The 22,996-nt window shown below is 44.6% G+C and overlaps 1 protein-coding gene across 3 annotated transcripts in view; it reads left to right on the top strand.

Moving 5' to 3' along the window:
* The window catches only part of RP1 (RP1 axonemal microtubule associated), a 452,067-nt gene that overhangs the window by 360,311 nt on the left and 68,760 nt on the right, over positions 1-22,996 (top strand). For all 3 annotated transcript variants that reach the window (XM_075584311.1, XM_075584310.1, XM_075584309.1), the window contains 3 exons: positions 4,089-4,215; positions 13,164-13,315; positions 22,705-22,906. In XM_075584311.1, the coding sequence (XP_075440426.1) occupies positions 4,089-4,215; positions 13,164-13,315; positions 22,705-22,906 (481 nt within the window). The remainder of the gene's footprint in view (positions 1-4,088; positions 4,216-13,163; positions 13,316-22,704; positions 22,907-22,996) is intronic.

The raw sequence follows: 22,996 nt of genomic DNA, 5'->3' as shown, positions 1-22,996 counted from the left end.
TCCAATCAGTAATGCCCGGAATTTTTGCTGCTTGCAATGTGTTGATTTCCAATGTGTTTATTTCCATCCAATCAGCTTTCAGAACATCTCTGAGACAGGGCAGGGGATTGGTCTGGTGGCAGGAACAGCTCTCAGACAGGGCAGGGGATTTGTCAGGAAGTATCAGCCACGGGTTGACTCCTCCCCCTCCCTCCGTGAACTGAACTGATTGAGCAGATTCAGTTGAATTGGAGAGGGAGAGAAGGAGGGAGAGAGGGATAGAAGGAGGGAGAAAGGGAGAGAGGGATACTGGGAGACTGCAAAGTAAGTACTGCTGCGGCCAAGTTTATTCGAGCATTTGCCCGTTCTTGGCCGCAGCAGTATCCTGGCGCGCGCCGGAGGGTGACGGGCGCGCGCCGAAGCAGCGGAAGAGCGCCCTCCGATCGGGGCGCTCTCCCTACCGCTGCCGGGTCCGCCGGGTCCCCCGGAACCCCCTGCCGCCGTCCCCGCGATCGCGGGACACCAGGGCTCCCTCGGGGAGCCCTGGATGCGCGTGCAGGGGGCGCTGGCACCCGATGATGTGTGACCGCGCATCGGTGATGCGCGGCACACTGAGGGAGTGCGGCTCGCAAGCCGGGACATTTCCCGGCTTGCGGAATGAGCCGCACTCGGATAAACTGTGTCGGCAGTGTATATGTGGCTGTCTGCAGTTTGTTTGTGGCTGCAGTTTCTGTCTGTCTAGTGTGTGTGTGTGTGTGTGTGTGTGTGTCAGTAGCAGTGTTTATTGGTGTAGCAGCAGCAGCAGCAGCAGCAGCAGCAGCAGAGTTTGTGTGTTTGTAGAGCTGCTGTTTTGTGTGTAGAGCTGCTGTTTGTGTGTAGAGCTAATGTGTGTGTGTGTGTATAGAGCTCCAGTGTTTGTGTGTGTGTGTCAGTGTCATCAGCAGTGTTTATCGGTGGTGCAGCAGCAGGCAGTGTGTGTGTGGTGTGCTGTGCTGTTGTATTGTGTGTGTGTGTGTAGCATCAGCAGCAGAGATTGTGTGTAGCAGCAGTTTGTGTGGTTGTGTAGAGCTGCTGCGTTGTGTGTTGAGCTGCTGTGTGTGTGTAGATGTGATGTGTTGTGTGTAGAGCTGCAGTGTGTGTGTGTGTGTGTGTGTGTGTGTGTGTGTGTGTGTGTGTGTGTGTATCAGTGTCAGCAGCAGTGGATATAGATATCTGCAGTGTAAGCGTATTTGAGGTGGTTTAATGTATTTACCATTTTATTTTAATAAAAAAATCTATATAACTATACAAAAGTGTCTATTATTTATGAAAAAAGCCTACATTTAGCCTATAATAGTAATAATCGCCTCAGGCCTTCAACTCTTCCAACCAGGGCAGTATTGGCCAGTAATGCCCTGTTCTTCGGGGATTATTACTTAAGTAATACATTGAGAGTTACCTCTCGTTTTCAAGTATGGGCACAGAGTTATAAAAATACACAGTTAAATTAAAAGAACAGAGGTTATACAGTCAATTCACAGACATTTCATGAACAGAAGATAGAGTTGGAAAATTGGGTGCAGGGGATAAAGGGCTGGTGAGTTTCAGATTGAAATAGACCAGCTTTAACATCACCAAACATCAGCGATGTACACTGGGGGTGTTTCAGATTCAATGCAGCTGTGAATACAACATTTTTGCTTCTTGGCTCATTAACTCTCCAGTGGGTGGAGTTGACGTTCCACAAAGTACAAGCAAATGTTAACCCTTAACACGCTGGTGCTGTGCAGAGGGGAGCAGTTCTTGGGGAACCCCATTAGGCTGTCTGCCTTTGGAACAACACAGATGTACACTGGGGGTGTTCAGATTCAATGCAGCTGTGAATACAAAGTTCATATGACGTTCCAATACCATCAGAGAATGTGGAATGCAGCCCCAAAGAACCAGGCTTCCCTGGACCATTTCTCCCCCAGCCAACTACTTCTCCACCTCCCCAAGCATCACACCTCTATGATCCCTGTCTCCTTCCGTTCCTCAGAAACATGAGGCATTTCCAATTCTTTCAAACAGATTTTCCTCAAGAACTCGCTTGTACTTTGCACCATCAATTCTCACCATTATCCTGATACGCTTCCCAGTCCCTGCTGAAGAAAAGCATCCCCATAACATGATGTTGCCACTACCATGCTTGACTGTTGGGTTTGTATTAACTGGATGATAGGCAGTGTGGAGTTTGCACCAGACATCGCTGACTGGAGCCAATTATGGGGGATCTGCTGTCTGATCCCGCATGGGTGGAGAGAGAGATGTGAGTGTGGAGGTTTCTGCAATGGCAGATACAATAGATAGCTTCAAAAAAAATGTTGGACATCTTTTTAGAGGGGAAAGGTATACAGTGATGTACCAAATAAGTAAACATAAGAAGGATGTTGAACCAGGGAGAAATCTGATTGCCAATGTTGGAGTCAGGAAGGATTTTTTTTCCCCTTATGACACATCATTGGATAATGTTTCACTGGACATATATCGTTTTTCAACCTCATCTACGATTTAACCATTTAACTGCAATATTAAAGAAAATAAATCATCCTTCCATTGTGTGCTAGTGAGACTACATTGGCTCCCTCAAAGATAGACTATGTAGCCTTATTGGCAATGAAGAGGTTTATAGAAATATAAAACTATTTGCCGTATCCATGTGGCGGTCCACCAAGATCTTCTGGTTCAATGAACCCCTAGAACTATTCCATAATCAGAAGCTAAAGCGGGTACAAAATCATAAAAAGTCACCAACTAATGAAAGAAAAATCAGGATGTAATTATATAACAATAATAGTCATATCCTATCCTAAATTTATACGTATATTTAATCTTACAGTATTTAACAAACACGATTACAAATAATGGTTGCTCTATTCTACTTTGAACATTTCAATTTTAAATCAGACATTTAAACAATTACTTTTATACAAAACTCTTGGGTATGTGTAAATAAATCCCTCCTACCAGTGCAGGTATAACCCTGATTTTCTTGACAGCATTGCATACATATCCACAGTTTATCACTGTGGGAAAGACATTTTCTGAGACAGAGATCACACATACAGTAATGGGCACACCGTTGGTAATGAACTCAAATTTAAAGAATAACAGCAGCATTTATAGTTATTATTCTTCCAACTCTGACATGTTCTTTTTACAGTACTATATATAATAAGCACAGCAAGGATCTCGGTTTTGTTTGTTTGAACTAAAATCCTGCACAGTGCCCCATTGCATTCATGTAAAATGTAGGTGTGCACAGGAATTATTCCTTTTCACTTCTGCCATTTATGGCCAGATCCACAGAGCTTCGTAAATGTGCATCCACGAAAGAAAGTACCGATTCACCTATATACCTTTCCAAACACTCCTTCATACAGTACGATACCTGGAGAGATACCTGTGAACAAAACTGAACACCTGAAAAATATACTCATTTTAATCATTTGAATATACTTGCATATTTCCCAGGTATCTCAGGTGTGTCCAGGTTTGTTCCCAGGCATCTTTCCATATCTTGTATAAAGGAGGGTTTGTTGTGGTCTATCTTTTCTGTTCCAGCAAAAGCTACATTTTGGGGTCTGAATGGGAGTTATGCCTCCTGTAGGATTGGCTTACTGTAACTAATGTCTCGTTAAATTCCTGCAATAACGTTAAAGGACTCTGTGGGTAGATACTGTAATGTGCTAATAGGGGAAAGGCCTCTTTTGCCTATCATTAGCACTAATGTCTGTCACAGTTAATGCAATGCCCTTTCCGGCTGAAAACCTGACTTAACCTAAAGTTATTGGGCTTTAAAGATACTCATTAACGCTTAATGAGACGTTTACTTAGGTTGGTGTCTCGTTAAGTCACTTAGCGGACCTCTGGATTTGAGCCTTACTGAGGGTTAGTTTTGTGCTAATGTTTCCATGTACATTTGGTCAGCAACTCTGGACTGTTTAGATGAAGTCCCAATAAAGCACAGAATCAGATAATGTTGTTTATTTTCTTTGACCATTACACATACAGAGGTTTGTCTGTTTTCATACAAGTAATAATACAAATACATCTTCCCCTCCCCCCCCCCCCCCCCCAAATTACTGTAGGTGAAGCTGCAGAATAAACAAACAAAGGAAACACTTGAATTTCCATTTCTTCGAAATTTCGTAAGTGGCGGAAAGAAGTCAGCGGCTGAACTACCTGTCCTGGCTCCTGGCGGTGTTATACTTACAGGTTTGTATTAAGTTTCCACTTGTATTTAATATAGATATTTTTATAACAATGTTTCATAAAAAAAAAAAAACACAAATTAAGACAGCCTATTTATGCACATGCACCAAGAAAGAGACTTGGGGCTCCATGTATCAAAAGTAAAAAAATTGGAAAAGTAAAACCGTTTGAATGTGTATTCACAATGGATGTGAATTACTGTAATGATCGGACATTTTCTATTTATTGTATTTATTTTTATATCATGATATATATATATATATATATATATATATATACTAGCTGATATATCCGGCGTTGCCCGTGATGTAATGTTCTGGCTCCCCCATTCTCCCTCTCAACTCCCTTCCCCCCTCTTAACAGCTGTTCAGAGCTGCGCCCCCCTCCCCCCACTGTTCACAGCTCCGATTCCCCCCCCCCCCATTCAATGCTTTGTTTCCCCCCTCCCCCCTCGTTCACAGCTCCGTGCCCCCCGTGTGTTTGGCAGCTGAGCTGACTGAGGGGGGAAGTGTGTGTCAGTCAGTCAGTCAGTGAGTGTGTGTCAGTCAGTCAGTGAGTGTGTGTCAGTCAGTCAGTGAGTGTGTGTGTCAGTCAGTGTGTGTGTGTGTGTGTGTGTCAGTCAGTGAGTGTGTGTCAGTCAGTCAGTGAGTGTGTGTCAGTCAGTCAGTCAGTGTGTGTCAGTCAGTCAGTGAGTGTGTGTCAGTCAGTCAGTGAGTGTGTGTCAGTCAGTCAGTGAGTGTGTGTCAGTCAGTCAGTGAGTGTGTGTCAGTCAGTCCATGTGTGTCAGTCAGTCAGTGAGTGTGTGTCAGTCAGTGAGTGTGTGTGTCCATCAGTGAGTGAGTGTGTGTGTCAGTCAGTGTGTGTGTGTGTGTGTGTGTGTGTGTGTGTGTGTGTGTGTGTGTGTGTGTGTGTGTGTGTGTGTGTGTGTGTGTGTGTGTGTGTGTGTGTGTGTGTGTGTGTGTGTCAGTCAGTGTGTGTCAGTCAGTCAGTGAGTGTGTGTCAGTCAGTCAGTCAGTGTGTGTCAGTCAGTCAGTCAGTGTGTGTCAGTCAGTCAGTGTGTGTCAGTCAGTCAGTGTGTGTCAGTCAGTCAGTGTGTCAGTCAGTCAGTGAGTGTGTGTCAGTCAGTCAGTGAGTGTGTGTCAGTCAGTCAGTGAGTGTGTGTCAGTCAGTCAGTGAGTGTGTATCAGTCAGTCAGTGAGTGTGTATCAGTCAGTCAGTGAGTGTGTGTCAGTCAGTCAGTGAGTGTCAGTCAGTCAGTGAGTGTGTGTCAGTCAGTGAGTGTGTGTCAGTCAGTCAGTGAGTGTGTGTCAGTCAGTCAGTGAGTGTGTGTGTCAGTCAGTGAGTGTGTGTGTCAGTCAGTGTGTGTGTGTGTGTGTGTGTGTGTGTGTGTGTGTGTGTGTGTGTGTGTGTGTGTGTGTGTGTGTGTGTGTGTGTGTGTGTGTGTGTGTGTGTGTGTCAGTCAGTGTGTGTGTGTCAGTCAGTGAGTGAGTGTATGTCAGTGAGTGAGTGAGTGTGTGTCAGTCAGTGTGTGTCAGTCAGTCAGTCAGTGAGTGTGTGTGTCAGTCAGTGAGTGTGTGTGTCAGTCAGTGAGTGTGTGTGTCAGTCAGTCAGTGAGTGTGTGTCAGTCAGTCAGTGAGTGTGTGTCAGTCAGTAAGTGTGTCAGTCAGTCAGTGTGTGTCAGTCAGTCAGTGAGTGTTTGTCAGTCAGTCAGTCAGTGTGTGTCAGTCAGTCAGTGAGTGTGTGTCAGTCAGTGAGTGTGTGTCAGTCAGTGAGTGAGTGTATGTCAGTGAGTGAGTGAGTGTGTGTCAGTCAGTGTGTGTCAGTCAGTCAGTCAGTGAGTGTGTGTGTCAGTCAGTGAGTGTGTGTGTCAGTCAGTGAGTGTGTGTGTCAGTCAGTCAGTGAGTGTGTGTCAGTCAGTCAGTGAGTGTGTGTCAGTCAGTAAGTGTGTCAGTCAGTCAGTGAGTGTTTGTCAGTCAGTCAGTCAGTGTGTGTCAGTCAGTCAGTGAGTGTGTGTGTCAGTCAGTGAGTGTGTGTGTGTCAGTCAGTGAGTGTGTGTGTCAGTCAGTGAGTGTGTGTGTCAGTCAGTCAGTGAGTGTGTGTCAGTCAGTCAGTATGTGTCAGTCAGTCAGTGTGTGTCAGTCAGTCAGTGTGTGTCAGTCAGTCAGTCAGTGAGTGTGTGTCAGTGAGTGTGTGTGTCAGTCAGTGAGTGTGTGTGTCAGTCAGTCAGTGAGTGTGTGTCAGTCAGTCAGTGAGTGTGTGTCAGTCAGTCAGTATGTGTCAGTCAGTCAGTGTGTGTCAGTCAGTCAGTGTGTGTCAGTCAGTCAGTGAGTGTGTGTCAGTCAGTCAGTGAGTGTGTGTCAGTCAGTCAGTCAGTGTGTGTCAGTCAGTCAGTCAGTGTGTGTCAGTCAGTCAGTGTGTGTCAGTCAGTCAGTGTGTGTCAGTCAGTCAGTGTGTATCAGTCAGTATGTATTTATATGTGGGCTTCCCCCCCTTCTCTCCTGACTCCCTCCCCACCCCCCGTTTCCTGACTCCCTCTCCCCCCCTCTCTCCTGACTCCCTCCCCCTGCTGACTGGCGGTGGCGCGCTAGTGTCGGCGGCGAGTGGACAGGTGAGGCGCTGTTGAGAGGGGGGGGTGGTGGTGGTGGGCTCAGAGGTGGCTGCAGTGGTGTTGTCCTTCCCACTCCCCCCCGCATCTGTGTCGGCAGCGGGTGGGGAGGAAGTGAGGCGCTGCTGAGAGAGGGTGGGGGGTGGTGGGGCAGAGGCGGGTGTTGGCGGCAGCGGTGGTTCCCCCTCCCCCGCGCGGAGCTGTGTCGGCGGTGGGTGGGGAGGTGAGGCGCTGCTGAGAAACGGTGTGGTGGGGGAGAGGCGGCTGGAGGTGGCGGCGGTCCCCCCCCCCCCCGCACGGAGCTGTGTCGGCGGCGACACTACCCGCATGCTGCTGCTGGCCGGGGCTCGGGTGAGCCTGGTGGATTCCCTGGGGGGAGGTGAGCTGGGGGAGTGATGGGGGGGGGAGCCGGTGGGGAGGTGAGCTGGGTGAAGAGGAATGTGTGTGGGTGTGTGTGTGTGTGTGTGTCAGTTGGGTGAGGCCGAGAGGGAAAGTAAGCTGCGGGTAAGGAGAAGAAGAGAGTGGCAGTTGGGTGACATCATAGAGCCACCAATCTGATTGGCCAGAGGCTGAGGACCAATCAGATTCACCACATCTAGCCCCAACCTCACAACATTCAATTTTATATATAAAATTTATATATATAAATATATATATAGATAAGCTCCTTACCAGGTAACTCCAGGTTCCCAGGATCACGAGGCAAGAAAGAGACAGCACACTCAGGTAGTACAAAAAAGCGTGTATTCAGAAGAGAAACCGGCACAAAAACCCGACGTTTCGGTCCTTGACACAGGACCTTTCTCAAGGGAGTGCTCAATACATAGTAAAACCTGACAAACATATATACCCACCACCAACTAACAAACAAATCCCTGATAGGCTGGGCCGTGATGCTAACCAGCTGTAATCACTAACCAATCAATTCCAACGTCAACCCAGGAAAGCAGCAGTGTCGGGTGGCGTCTCCCGTATCTAGGGAACCATTACGACAAAGGCAACAGTGGCGCGCATGCGCAGCATGTGTGGCAACTACAGAAAATAAATATATAAGGGGGAAACCTAGAGGACGCGATCGATCAATGCGTGCACTGGGCTGGGAAGGATAGGTGACATGACACATGAGCGGTGCATGAGCTAGCGTTACTGAATGGAAATAAATAAATATTTAGCAAAAGTGTCACGGAGACACACACAGCAAATGGAGGTACAATAAAGACAGAATAAACGTAAAAGCGCATGGGCAGCGTACATGAATACCGTGATGCTAAACAGCTGTAATCACTAACCAATCAATTCCGACATCGGCACAGGGAAGCGGCAGTGTCGGGTGGCGTCTCCCGTATCTACGGAACCATTACGGCATTAAACAAGAGTATCGCGCATGCACAGTCTGCTTGGCTAATACAAAAAATATATAAAAAGAATTCCTAGAGGACGCGAACGATCAATGCGTACACTGTGCTGAGAAGGATTGATGACATGACGCGTGAGCGGTACATGAGCTAGCATAACTGAATGAAAATAAATAAATATTTACCAACAATGTCAAGGAGACACACACAGCAAATGCAGTCACAATATAGACACAATAAACGTCCTAGCGCATGCGCAGCATACATGGGTAAAAAGGCATAAATAATGAATAAATGTCATAGCATCCAATAGCCATAATGAAGTGGAGAAAAAAACAATATAGTGAAAAACAAAAAAGGGGGGACGGGAAGGGGGGTGATCCAGGGAATCCCAAGATACAAAAGGAGTGAGTACATAAAAGTAGGGCAGAAAGAAGGAAGGCTGGACCTAACGTGAAGGCAAGAGCATAATAGTGTAACATCACGGAAAAACACAAAGGGCAGATAGGGATCAGGCGTTATAAAAAAGAAAAATAAACAACAAAATACAGGCACAACCAATGAAGAGCTAATGTGGAAGAACCACACAATGCAAAAATAAAGCAAAAATTCAAAAAATGCAAAAAAAGTGCAAAGAAATACATAACACAGATTCAAAAACAAAAAACAAAAAATGGCATACACAAATTGAGACAATGTATATATATATATATATATATATATATATATATATATATAAACAAAATACCTGAAATGGCTGATGGTATAGTAGATGCTATATTCAGGAGAAGAATTTCTATTAGGCTATACATGAAAAGCTTAAAGGCAGAAAATATATAGCATCAAGAAGCAAACAGATGCCTATAAAAAGCACTAAAGCGTATTCAAAAGTATTACATTTATTAAGCAATATCTACAGCACACAAAAAAAATATTAAAAATGGTCTGAGGAGAACCCATAATACCTAAGCTAACTGTTTGAATTATGTAGTTGATATGCAAAAAGATCAAGATACCTAAAGATATAACCAAGGTATACAGAAAAATAATTCACTGAACTAATGCATAGATTGTAACACAATCAGTTGCAGTTGAAAATGTAATCACCCTTCCCCCTAAAGACACTGGCCGGTGTAAGAAACTCTGTGCTAGGCAAGACATGCCCTGAAAATACACATCACTGATATTAAATATAACCAATGTATGTATAAGGCTATATGTATATGGGTTATATGCTGGTTAAAGCAAATGTAAAGGGGAGGCAAGCTGACATTAATAAATACACAGCCCCATATAATGAGAGTGAGAGTTACGTAAAAATGCAAGAAGCTAATGTTGCTGACTGCAAGACAGGATACGGACCCGCAGGGCAGAGATAGGGAGCAATACACCGACCTTGGCCTGGGATCAGAGGCCTGGGATGCAGGGGTAGTCACGTACGATTCCGGGGTTGAGGCAGGCAAATGGTATTCAGGTCCAGTTCCAAGGTCGAGGTAGGCGGCAGGCAAAGGGTAGTCAGGATCAGCCAAGGTCAAGTCAGGCAGCAGGCAAAAGAAAGGCAAGGCAGAGCTCAGACAGGACAAGGTAACAAGTACTTTGCCCAAGCAAAGTCCAAGGGCAACTTCCTACTATTTAAAGGCCAGAGAGAGGCTTACTTCCTGTCAGGGGAGTAAGGGCAGGATTTGCCAGGAAGCAAGATGTCTGTGGTAGCTTTGGACAAGATGACATCACTTCCTGTCAGTAGTCATCCTGGATGTTTCAGACAGATCCCTTATAGTATCCCACCCTTCAGGGTTGAACTCTGGGCGACCAGGTCCTGGTTTTTCTCACTGATGGTGGAACGCTTTGACCAGGGCTAGCGCATGAAGATCCTGAGACTTCACCCAACGCCTCTCCCAAGGACTGTACCCCTTCCAATTAACCAGATATTGAATCGATCCTCTAGAGTTACGAGAGTCAAGTATCTATTGCACCTCATATTCAATTTGACCTCAACATTTACCAGACTAGGAGGGGGAGGATCCTCAGAAAAGCGACTCGTCACCACAGGTTTCAGAAAGGACACATTGAAAGTGGTGGGAATTTTTAATGAGGAGGGAAGCTCCAGTTGAAAGGTGACTTCATTGATTTTCTGGGTAATATTGTACGGACCAATGAACCATGGTCCGAGTTTAGCAGAAGGCTGGCGTAAACAGATGCTTCCCGTTGTGAGCCATACCTTATCCCAGACGGAGTATGGATGTGATGGCCTCTGGTGATTATCCACTGATCTATTTTGTCTCTCGGTAGCCGTTTGAAGGGTTGCCTGGATCCCCATCTAAAGGTCCTGTAAATTCTGTGCCCTGGTACTGTAACGGGTGCTCACCACAAACAGGACAGAACCACGAGACTGAGATGGGGATTTCTGTATACACCAACCTGCAGCTGCGACTGTGCGTCCGGTGTGCAGATTCGTAGTCGTGTGTCCGGGTCAGTGTAGGAGACAGTTGAATAGAATAGATACTCGCAGTGGTCTAGGGTTGGAGAAGGTAGAATGGTCATTGTGTGTAGCCGAGGTCCAGGAGTAGAGATGGTGGGGTCCAGGTACAAGGCGAGGTCATGGATAGGAGAAGGCGGCGGTCCAGGTACAAGCCGAGGTCATGGATAAGAGCAGGCGGGAGTCCAGGTACAAGCCAAGGTCGAGGTTACTAAGAGACAAGACAGATGAAGCAGGATTTGCACAAGACAAAACAGGACAAGGCAAGCTGGTTGCTTGTGGGTAGCACTTCATCGCAGGGAAGAGTAACTATGCTCAGACGATTTGGAGCAGGGATCGGTGAGCATATAAAGAGCTGTAAGCCAATCAGAAGACAGGCACAAGGCTGTATGTGATGATCGTTATCCGCCCACTCGATCGTCAGGGGGCAGATTAAACACTGCAGGTGTGGAAGATGAGATGTTATACTGCTGTCAGTGTTAACTCTTTGTTGTGTTTCATAGAGTTAGAGCAAGTGGTGTAGGTAGACATGGGTGGGCTCCTGGGCAAAATGTTTCTATTGCGTTGGCCGCGCATGTGCGATTGGCGCTTGCTGTCTGCGCATGCGTGACCGGTAAACTTTGAACGCACACGTGTGGTTGGCAAGTGCCGATTGCACATACACAGTCGGCAAGCGCTCTTCGCACATGCACAGTTGGCAAATATGCATTGGTCACCCTAGAGAGCGTGCCCCCAAGAGTGCGGGCCCCTGGGCTTTTTCCGGGCTATAGCTACGCCACTGGGTAGAGCCATTTCTATTTCAGTTAAATCAAGATAAAGTTAACACAGGTGACTGCTGCTTTCAGAAAAGCACTTTAGATTGACAGTGCCAAAGGTATGCAAATGAAGACTGTTTATGGTGAAATTAACATATGGCTTTATTGAGCCCTTTAAACAGCACAGCAAACAAAAATATACAAAAACAACAAACACCTATCCCTTTCTAAGTGCTAACTTACTTCCCCCAGTTCCTCTCACAAGTCCGGGAGGATAAGCCCCTTTCCAGCCTACCACTCCCAAAGTCTCAGCGGTACCTTAAATTAGGTGGCCCTTCAGGTCCGTTGTGTCCAGGTGTCTTGGTGTGCTTGAGGGTCCACCCTCTGGCAGGTTCCTGGGTCCTCTGCATTCAGGAAAATAGGTCTGGTCCCCTTGTGTCTTGCTGTCAATACACAGTCCTCCTCTGTATATTCAAGACCCTCTCCTCATGTCAGCACTGTTGTGTGCTGAGGAAAACATCTGCTGTGTCTCACATGAGGCTTTTTTACAGAGCTCTTACTAGTCCAGGTGGAGACTGGCTAATTGATTGGCTGCAATTAACCAGCTCCATGCTGGATTCAGAGCTCTGAGGCAGGTTTTATCCAAACAAGGATAAGTCCCTGTTACAGTGCCTTATAGCTTAGCGCTGCTTAGGAAATATGGCACTTATTTACTATTGCAGGCTAATTTTTACTAAGCGGTTCTATCTCATTAGGCAACTTTCTGTGCTGGAAGACACCCTGTGCCTCATTCAATTGGCCATGCTTGTCTAAGGCATAACACAGCTTAGTAAATATGGGCTTTAATGCAGCTGTCAACTTTAACTAACTCCCAATTTTCCAGGTTGGGAACCGGGGTTCCTCATGAGCAGAACCACACTATTTTCAGCTCCAGGGACCCAACGGTTCCCGAGTTACTTACTAGTGATTTTTAAAAAAGGGATTCAAATGGCAAATAGGAATCTGCAACCAATGATGTTGCGACTTCCTATTGACCCGAGATTTGGCAACCCTTGTTTCTCCAGGAGGGAGATTAAAACCCAGGGTGTTTTTTTGCTGTCCAGGTATGAAGCAGGGGGTTTCTGGAGCTGAAACGTTGATTTCAGCTCCAGGGCCCCCTTGGCTCTCGAGATACATACCTCCATAGGTGCTGCCGCTACCATACATAACTGGGAGAAGAATATGGAGGTTAAAATGTCCCACGGCATGGGAGCCAAGAGGAGGCCGCAATGTTATCTGTCATCTGTCATGGGAGCTTTAAACCTGCATATGGAACAAGCAGGACCTTTTGGAGGTATATACCTGTGGAAGCAGGGGGTCCCCGGAGTGGAAATGAATGTTGTTCAGTTTTGGCGACCCCATATCTAATTCTTATTGAAACATTTTTGTTGTTGTTGGAATGCTCCTTTAATTGGTAACTATCACAGGACACAGAAGGTTCACAGAGCTGAAAAAAAGCATGGGTCAGCTCCCAGTTGCCATCCTGTTAAAAGGTTGGGTGGATTGCTGCTTTCATGTTTTCAATACCTTTTTTAATTCTTTCAGTGACAACATATAAACCCATATTTACAAAACGATGCTATTCTGTATGAGACCTACTGGTATTTTAAGACACCTTATGGCCCATTACGTACAGGCACCAAAGAGGGGTTTTATAGAATAGCACCACTTAATATATATGGACCTTAATGCTTTTTGTCCTTTCTTTTTAATTCCTTCAGTGAAGACGTATGCTGTGTATGTCTACATTACTACTGGCCAATCCTCTGAGTTGATTACGAATACAAATGTGTTTATCACATTGCAAGGAACCTTGGGTGACACAGGAAGAAGAAAGCTCAGTAAAGGGGAGGACCTTTCCATCAAGGGACAGGTTAAGTATTAGTTTGTCTGCCTATAATACAAATATTTAACATACTCTATTTAAAACATACTGTACCAGGCCACTTAATAATGGGCCAGAGTGGTCATATTCTTATTACATTTTTGCTTGCTTATAAATTATACAATTTCTCTTTTTTTGCCAGCATACTGTATGGGCTATTTTTGGTATATTGCAAACTATTCCAGTGAACTTCAAAATACAAGTTTTTTTTTTTTACACATTTATTTTGCAGGGTAAACTCATGTACAAAAAAAGTGTATCCTAACTGCAGATCTTTTTACCATAATCTAAGAGCACATATAATACAAATTCACATGCAGTCTCATTTCTAATTTTACATGTTACTTTCTGCTGTTGGTGAGGATCAATCATAGGAATAGTAGCAGGAATTTTAAGTGAGGGACTGTATTGTTAGAAAAGCAATAAAGAGTCATAATTGTTGCCCCTAAAGAAGTTAAGATAGCCGTTTAAAATCCTATGAACATATCCTGTCCCTACTCCCAATAAGAGAGAATGTAGCACATGCAATCCAGTCCCCCCAGCTGCTTTAGAATTGATAGCACTACTAATCTGACCTTTTATTTCTAGTTCTCTATTTATTGCCATGCTTGTACTCGTTTTATACCAAAAATAGATATAAACAGCTGCAAAATCTTCAACTGAGGACTTCTAGTATTAGAAAATGTTCATGTTTTAAAATCTGGAACAGATGCAGACCTTGGAATCGTGTTGAATACAGTAGTGGTGTTGAACTTGCATATACAAAATTGAAGGTTGAATTCCCACCACAGCTACCCAATGTTCTGGGTGATACTGTATGTATCAAGATGACCCAATGTGCCATAATTCAGTGCAGGAAATGTGCGTTCATTTGCACACAGTGCGGAAATGTCGATTGCACTATTCATAGACGCAGACATTTAAACATCTCATCTTTATTCTGTTCCAAGCAACCTCTCCCTTAAACACTCCACATGTTGCTTGCCGATGCAAGAGGAGCACACAAACCACTTTGAAACATTTACGCAAACCTAATATTCCTAATTATCAATGTGATGAAGCCAGATAATCCCATTGATCTTGAAGGTTTGTAGTTGTTGATTAAATACTGTACACTTATAGAATGTAGGTTCTATTGTGTGACTTTAATAGTAGTGTGTGCCTACTAGGCACCATGAGCTCATCTTACCCTGCTGGTAGAAATCAGTCAAGCGCACACAGGTATACAGTATAAAACTTTAAGAAAAGAAAGGAAAGTGGTGGAATATTTACAATTCGCAACAAACACATAAAAACAGTTTTACAACAAATAAACACAACCAATGCAGTATATTGGGCCACATTTAAAAGGTAAAAGCCCATATTTACAAAGTAGCACTATTCCATAAGTTACCGTCTAACAATGGAAGACACCTTATGTCCCAGTGAAGTGGGTTGTAAGGTGTCTTATCACATGCCATCACTTAGTAAATATGGCCCACACACCCAGAGTCCAAACAGTGACGCCCAATCTTTTATTGGTTCCATCACATGCTGTCTTTAGATTATGTTCCCTGGGTTACAGTGTGGTCCAGTATTACATACTGTAGTTACATAGTAGATGAAGTTGAAAAAAGACATGCGTCCATCAAGTTCAACCTACTGTATACTAAATTTAAAAGACAGATACTTTATCCTATATCCGTATTTACAGTATATTGAGCTAGAGGAAGGCAAACAAAAAACCCCAGTGAAATATCATCCAATGATATCTCATAAGGGGAAAATATATTCCTTCCTGGCTCCAGATTACTCCCTGGATCAACATCCTTCCGGTGCTTACTTATTTGGTATATCCCTGTATACCTTTCCTTTCTAAAAAGATGTCCAACCTTTTTTTTTTTTAAATCTATTGCATCTGACATCACAGTCTCCATGGGTAATGAATTCCACATTTTAACTGCCCTTACTGTAAAGAATCTTTTCCTTTGTTGTTGGTGAAATCTACTTTCCTCAAACCTTGACCCCGTGTTCTTTGTACTGCCCTTGTGATGAATAGTTATTTTGAAAGCTCTTTGTACTGTCCCCGAATATATTTGTATATAGTTAGCACATCCCCTCTTAGACCCCTCTTTTCTAATGTAAATACATCTAGTTTAGCTAGTCTTTACTCGTAAATCAGATTATCCATCCCCTTCATTAATTTGATAGCTCTTCTCTGCACTTTCTCTAGTTCCATAATGTTTTTTCTAAGTGGTGACCAAAATTGTACTCCATATCCAAGGTATGGTCTTACAAATGCTTTATAAAGGGGCATAATATGTTTACTTCCCTTCTATTGATTGCCCGTTTGATGCAAGATAAGATCTTGTTTGCCTTTGCAGCTACTGCATGATTTTGGACACAGTTGCTAAGCTTGCTGTCTGCAAGCACTCCTAAATCCTTCTCCATCAAGGATTCCCCTAGTTTACCCTCATTTAATTTGTATGTTGCCTGTTTATTCTTGTTTTCCAAATGCATAACCTTACATTTATCTTTATTAAACCTCATCTGCCATTTACCTTCCCAAGTTTCCAGTCTAGTTTCCAGTGTTGGTTTGGCTGCATTGGTATGAACCGATTTGGATACATAATCGACTGGAAAGAGCAACTGGAGCCCTAGAATCAGTGGAGCAGGAGCCAAGTGTGGCCATGAGGAGAATGGTGCTTAACAGGGCTTCCCTAGCACTACACTGGTCAAGCGATGTGCCATCAGTCTTGTACGAATGCCCCTCATCTGGCTTTGCATCCCATACACCCCCTTTTTCTGCAATGTGTGCACACTGCACTTTCTTGCACCTTCTTTCAAAGCTGCATCCAGCTCATTAGAGCATCTTCTATCTGCTTCCTAGCTGCTCTTTAACAGGCCCCAAGTAGGTCTTCCTGCAACACTAGGCTCCCCTATCTGTCCCGTACATCACCTCTCGCAGCATGCTCACTCCCTCCAAGACTTTCAAAATGCGCCGATCGCTCTCTGCTGTTTCTAGTTGGACTAATCTTTTCCAGCTCTTGCTGCTCTTGCTGCTCTCACAACTCCTTAGGCCGTGTCCATACGCCACGTGGCGTGAACAAAAGGCCTTACCTCTATGAGGCAGGCCATGGAGCAAAGGAGAGCAATGGCAAGAGCGATTTTCGAGCAGACAAAAGATTTTGTTTTGGTTGTGCCACGGTCGGGTCACGTGCTAGATTCAGCCAATGAGGGTGAAACAGCATCGTGATGTCACGGCCACGTCTCCGTGTCATGCCTCCCCATCCCAAAGGCCACGGATCACTCAAGCGACAGGCGCGCGCAACGCCATGAGCTCCGTCACACGCGCCTACTATATCTGCAGGCCAATCCTCTCACTACTAGGACCCTTCTTCTTCTGAAAGCTTCTCAAACGCTGCCCAGGCTTATTATGGCTGGTCAAAACCCCCTGATTATGTCATGGGTTCTTCAAGCTTTTCACGTCCCTATAGCAAGATCTGCCCTTGCCACTCCTGGTGACATTAGCCATGCTCTCTTGATCTTGCCTTGCGTAAAAAAACCTAGCAAGATATGTTTCAAGATAATTGCTTGGAGTAAAGACATACTATAAGATTTTGATGCACCAAATCTTTATATGCAACCTTAAGATAGCAGCTTATAAATCTCATTGACCCGTTTCAAGTACAGAAGGAGGCTTGTGCTCTTCAGATTCAGATGTCTGAATGGTTGAGATATAAATAAGAAGATCTTAAGCAAAAGAATAGGTAGAAAGCATGCACCTGTGTTGTGCATTTCACAATGCAACACAAGTTCATTGGGGAAGAAAGACTGATTAAGTATGTTTGTGAAAGGATAAGTCTATAGTCGTAAATCAGATGTAAAAAGACAAAAATTACTTTTTACTCTCTTGTTTAATGTGATGTTATCTTTGATTCTGCTCTATTTTTAGACACACTATACCTAGCGATGTTGGTACCATAGCAACTGTAGCCTCAAATAAAAATATTAGCAAAGCTTGATCTTTAGTGTTCTAGTCTATGACTGCTCATTCCATCTTTAAATATTCAAAGTGGTAGTTTCTTTTCTAATTACAATATGATGAGCTTTTAGGCCCCCAAGTAATACTAAATGCCGTTTCATGGAGTTATTTGTAAAGTTATTTGATGAAAATCAGAAGTGATGTCATGTCACAGTAAAGTCATCCTTTTCTCAATTACTTACAACTTGTTTGGTATACTGTAGAGAGATCATAGTGACACAGTATTACTTTATGCACCTCCACTGCAGTACAACATACCAGCTTTTTTGTACTGTAAGCTGGCACGTACATTGGCATTCACAGCATAACAAAATGAAGTGAATAGTTAAATGTATGTAAAGAAATGCAACTTGTTTTTTTGTATATTTTGTTCCAAATAAATGAAATTATGTATAATAATGACTAAATAATAAATACTTTCTAAAAATAAATGTAAAAATAACTCTTGCAGTATCAGTGCCCTCTGGCACTAAAGGTTTAAAGCTGCAGACCAAGCAATATCCTACATGTGGTTTTGTTTTTGTTTTTTTGTTTTTTTAATAAATCAGTTCTGTACTATGAGAAAATACTTATAGCATTTTTTAAAACAACGTTGAATGACATTTTTAATGTATTATAATGCAACAAGCATTTTTTGTTTCTATTTACAAAGTCACAACCCCTTCCACTTTTGAAACAGGCCCAGGCACACCCCATTTTGAGCCCTGCCCCCTCTCTAGCAGTGCACCAATTGTATCTAGTGGTCCTCTTCTGCTGCACTGACAGCCATTTAGTGAACCCCCGAGCCTAATCTTCGCTGATCGATCACAGGAGAACGGATCGATCGGTAAACTAGCTAATTATTTATCGTTGTGTGGATTGTATTGATGCACATATTAAAGGGGGGGTGGGGCGGCAGCCTGAACTGCTGCTTAAGTATTTTAAAAAAAAGCTTTCTATATTCTCTATACTCCCCCTTCTGGCAAGCTCTGGCCATCTTCTACAAGAGGTACAGCAATAGGGTCACCCGCTGTTCAACTCCAAAAGAGAAGCTGCCTTGTTTTCTAAGCTGAAGAGAAGCTATTTTGTTTTGTCTGCTAAAGAGAAGCTATTTTGTTTTGTCTGCTAAAAAGAAGCTATTTTGTTTTTTGTCTGCTGAAGAAGAATCTATTTTCATTTTGTCTGCTGATGAGAAGCTATTTTGTTTTTGTGTGCTGTATGTTTTAAGGCTCAATAAATAAGCTTTATCAAGAGAACCCGCATGTGTGGTTGCATGTACCCTGCAACATATGGTGTCAGAAGTGCCGGGATTTTGAGAGGACCCTGCAGTTGAAGGGCCAAACACACACACAAAAATGAGAAAAATGGAAGACTTTTTAAAAGAGTTTCTGTGCGAGCAGACCAGACAGCAGGGACAGTTAATGCAGGAGCAGGCTCGACTACAAGCAGAGAGAGATGAAAGACTATTGCAGCTGCAAACCCAGCTCCTAACCCAGCAGCAGGCAGCACAGGAGGAGCGGATGGCCAAGCTGCTGACCCAATTCCAGGGGTCTGCCAGTCCAGAACTTGCGAACAAACTTCCGGTACTCCTGAGGAAAATGGCTCCGAACGAGGATCCAGAGGCCTTTCTACTGACATTTGAAAGGGTTGCCGAAGCTTAGGGCTGGGCTGCAGATCGCTGGGCAACTGCTTTGGCCCCGCTCCTCATAGGAGAAGCCCAGGCCTCATATCAGGGCCTCCCAGCAGATCAGGAAATGGACTACCGACAAGTAAAAGCCGCCATACTGAATCGCTTAGGTCTGACCCCAGAGACCTACCGACAGCCGTCCCGGAACCTGAAGTACACTGCTAAGATGAGACCCCGGGTCCTCGCTCAGCGGTTATTGGACTTGTGTACTCGCTGGATATAACCCGAGGAGCGCACTAAGGAGGCAATTCTTGAGCAAGTAGTTTTGGAACAATTTCTACAGATAATACCCCCTTCCGCACGCTCATGGTTAAAACGCCATGCTGCTGAAACTCTAGCTTTGGCGGTCCGACTCGTTGAGAACTTCCTTGGGGCCGAGGATCAGGCGAGTGCCCTGGACCCGATGGATCCAACTTCACCAGCACTTGCGGATATCCAAAGAGGGAGATTGGAACAACGGGGAAACTACGGCCCCTCCATAAGCAAACCGCCAAGTGCCACGAAAGGAGCAGTCCTTCCAACATGGAAGAAGTCAAAACGCCGGGCACCGCCAAGACCCTCAACCCCTTCCTGAGGTCAGCTGGTTGCCAAATGAGAGGAACTGCCGAGGACGTCGCCCACAGGACCCACCAGATGCCGGGTCTCCAGTATCCGGTCCAGCGGAGCGCTATCCGCGGTACCCTCCTACGAAGGAACCGTCTCCATGTTCCGCCTGCGGAGAACAAGGCCACCGGCATGTGGACTGTCCACAGATGGATTGTTCCTTCAGCAGGACTGTCGCCTCGGCCTTCACTGGAGAAAATTACAAGCCCTGGCTACTTCCAGCCCAGCTTGGGGGAAAACCCGTCCAGGCCCTTGTAGATTCAGGCTTTGGGAAAACTCTGGTCTTCCAGGGACTGTTACCGACTAACGTGTGTTCTTTTGACTCCCCATGGAGTATAGAATGTATACATGGCGATATAAAACGGTGTCCGATGGCCACAATCTGGCTACAGGTAAAAGGTCAGGAGGCCTACCTCGAAGTAGGAGTCACTCCTTGGCTCCCTGGCCCCATTGTGCTTGGCTGGGACTGGCCTTTCTTTTCAGACCTAATGGCTCCAGTCTCTCACGAGGAGCCTTATCCTATGGCTCAGGAGAACCCTGGTAAACTGTTCTCCTTCTCGGCAGACCTTTTCCCCAGTAGTCACCGGTGCAAAAGATTCGGAAGCAAAGACGCTCTGATAAACAGAACTGGTTGCAGAAATGTGGGTCTCAAGGTGACCATACTAGTTGCCAGAAGTCACAAGTGATGGTTGGGGATGGCCAGAAGGAGGTGGATATGGGCCCTGGAGATTTACCAGACCCAGACCTATACCTCCCTGAGGCAAAGGGAAGATCCAGTCCTGGCCAGACAATATGATAAAGTGGTAAAAATTGATGAACAGATATTGAATGCACAGGGGGTGATAGTATTCCCCCATTTTGAATTATCAAATGATATCCTGTATAGGGTGAATAGGCAGACACAAACAGGGGAGGTCACCAGTCAGATATTGGTTCCCAAGGCGTTTGTTAAATCTGTGTTCACTCTAGCCCATACTGTCCCTTGGGGTGGTCACCTTGGTAGGGATAAAACATTGGACCGTATTTTATCCTGATTCTATTGGCCAGGGATGCATAGTGATATTGCTAAGTTATGTGCGGCATGTCCTGAGTGCCAGCTAACTAGTCCGAAGGGACAAAAAACAGCCCATCTGGTTCCTCTACCCTTGGTGTCAGTTCCCTTTGAGAGGATTGGGGTAGACTTGGTAGGACCTCTAGAACCTTCTGCGAAAGGACACAGGTTTATTCTTGTAATAGTTGACTATGCGACAAGATATCCTGAGGCTTTCCCCCTAAGGACAGCAACGGCGAAGCAAGTAGCCAACAAGTTGTTGGAGCTGTTCTCACAGGTTGGACTCCCCCAGGTTATGTTGACAGACCAAGGTACAAATTTTATGGCTAAACTGAGGCAGGATGTCTTAAAATTATTAGAGGTCAAGTCGGTTCGGACATCGGTCTACCATCCACAGACTGACGGATTGGTGGAAAGATTTAACCCAACTCTAAAAGGGATGCTGAGAAAGTTTGTAGATTCAGAGAAGAGAGCCTGGGATGAACTTCTCCCTTTCCTGCTGTTTGCAGTGCGGGAAGTTCCCCAGGCCTCCACGGGAGTCTCTCCATTTTAACTGCTGTATGGCCGCCAACCCCGGGGTATCCTAGACCTCCTAAAGGAGTCCTGGGAGGAACAGCAGTCCTCTTCTAAGAATACCCTGCAATATATACTAGACCTTAGGAAGCGCCTAGATGTGGTCGGCCATTTTGCTAGGGAGAATCTTAGATCAGCCCAGGACAGTCCGGAGAGACATTACAATCAGAATGCTTGCATGAGAGTGTTTCACCCGGGAGACCAGGTGATGTTATTATTACCCAGTTGCGAGAGTAAACTCCTGGCCAAATGGCAGGGCCCATTCGAAGTACTCCGCCGCACGGGTGATGTGGATTACGAGATCGCTCAACCAAGGTCCTGGAAGGGTAAACAAATTTACCATGTGAACTTGCTGAAACCCTGGAAGATGCAGCGGTCTCTATTCATCCACTCGGTGGAGGAGGAAACGGACGTGGGTCCTCAGCCCCCACGGGAGAACATCATGGGTGACGACAAAATCCCAATGGGTAGACAGTTGTCCTCTGAACAAAAAGGGGACTTGTTACAAATAATTACACATTCTCCACTGCTCAGTCCTTTATCAACCACCTGGACCTGGACTGTCCTAAAGTTTATAGCAGAACTGAATAAGAAGGGGCATCTCTTATTCCGCCACCACTTAGAAATCAGACCTATTTCATCTGTTATTTCCAGTCCATCCATCTTCTTTTCTAGTAATACTAACTTCAGCACCTCTTCAAATCCAACCTCCCAATGACCTTCCCCAAATCCTTAATCTCCTCAGTAAATTTGCTTCATCTGTACCCTCCAAGGCCTGCACTCTTCATTGTAATCTCGCGTTCCACCGCAACAACAACCCTCACATCAACCAGTCATGCTTTCCAGCCATTCTCTATAAGAATAGAATAACTCGATTATTATCTATACAATTCTATGATTACCGTCACTCATTTTCAACGAAAGCCGCAGTTGCTTGTTGCCAATTCAAATCCAATTTAGACTGGAGCATCCAGGACAACAATTTATTCTGTCGCCACTTCACCCACCTAAAAGCATCTGCATGCACATTATGCGGCTCCTTCTCCCATGTAACCCCTCTCTGCCCTTTGTTTGTGCAAGATTCTTTGCTCATTTGACCTCTAAGAGCTTCCTCCTCATTTACCAACATCTCATGCACTATCTGTAAATCACAACATTCCTCCCAGTTGCAACATTCTTCCCAGTTGCAACATTCTTCCCAAGTTGTTTAATTCTTCATAGTCATATTATTCCTCAGAAAAAAACTTAATTCCTTCATCTACTGTAGGCTGCACACACAACCATGCTTAAAACATTTTTGAAAACTGACGTATTTGGAAATAAATGGGTAACAGTCCCTAGAATTAAAAAGTAATCAGAAAAAAAGAATCATCGCTCTCAGCATTTAATACAATAACTCATTTCCTCTTCAGAACATATGCATGTTTTAAAATATTGTTTCCCAATATTTATTCAATTAGGCCGCCGTATTTCAATTGGAATCTGTCGACATTGGTGTAATACAAAAGCTGTTCCTAGACAAAGAAAAGCAAACTAATTTAGAATTGGAGAAAGTTGTTGTTGAAGAAGGAACATTCATCAAGAAAAAATACACCTTTATAGCACAACGTTGGAAAAAAGGAGAAAAAGATAAAAAGATGTTCATGACTCTAGAAGTGACAGGTCAGTACAATTTAGAAAATGTAGAAGAAAAATGATAATGTCAATAATAGTACATTTCAATAAATATTTCGGGCCACGGTATAAATCTGA

The sequence above is a fragment of the Ascaphus truei genome, chromosome 2, assembly GCF_040206685.1.
Source record: "Ascaphus truei isolate aAscTru1 chromosome 2, aAscTru1.hap1, whole genome shotgun sequence".
Classification (NCBI taxonomy): Eukaryota; Metazoa; Chordata; class Amphibia; order Anura; family Ascaphidae; genus Ascaphus; species Ascaphus truei.
This window is presented reverse-complemented; position numbering and strand designations above follow the sequence as displayed.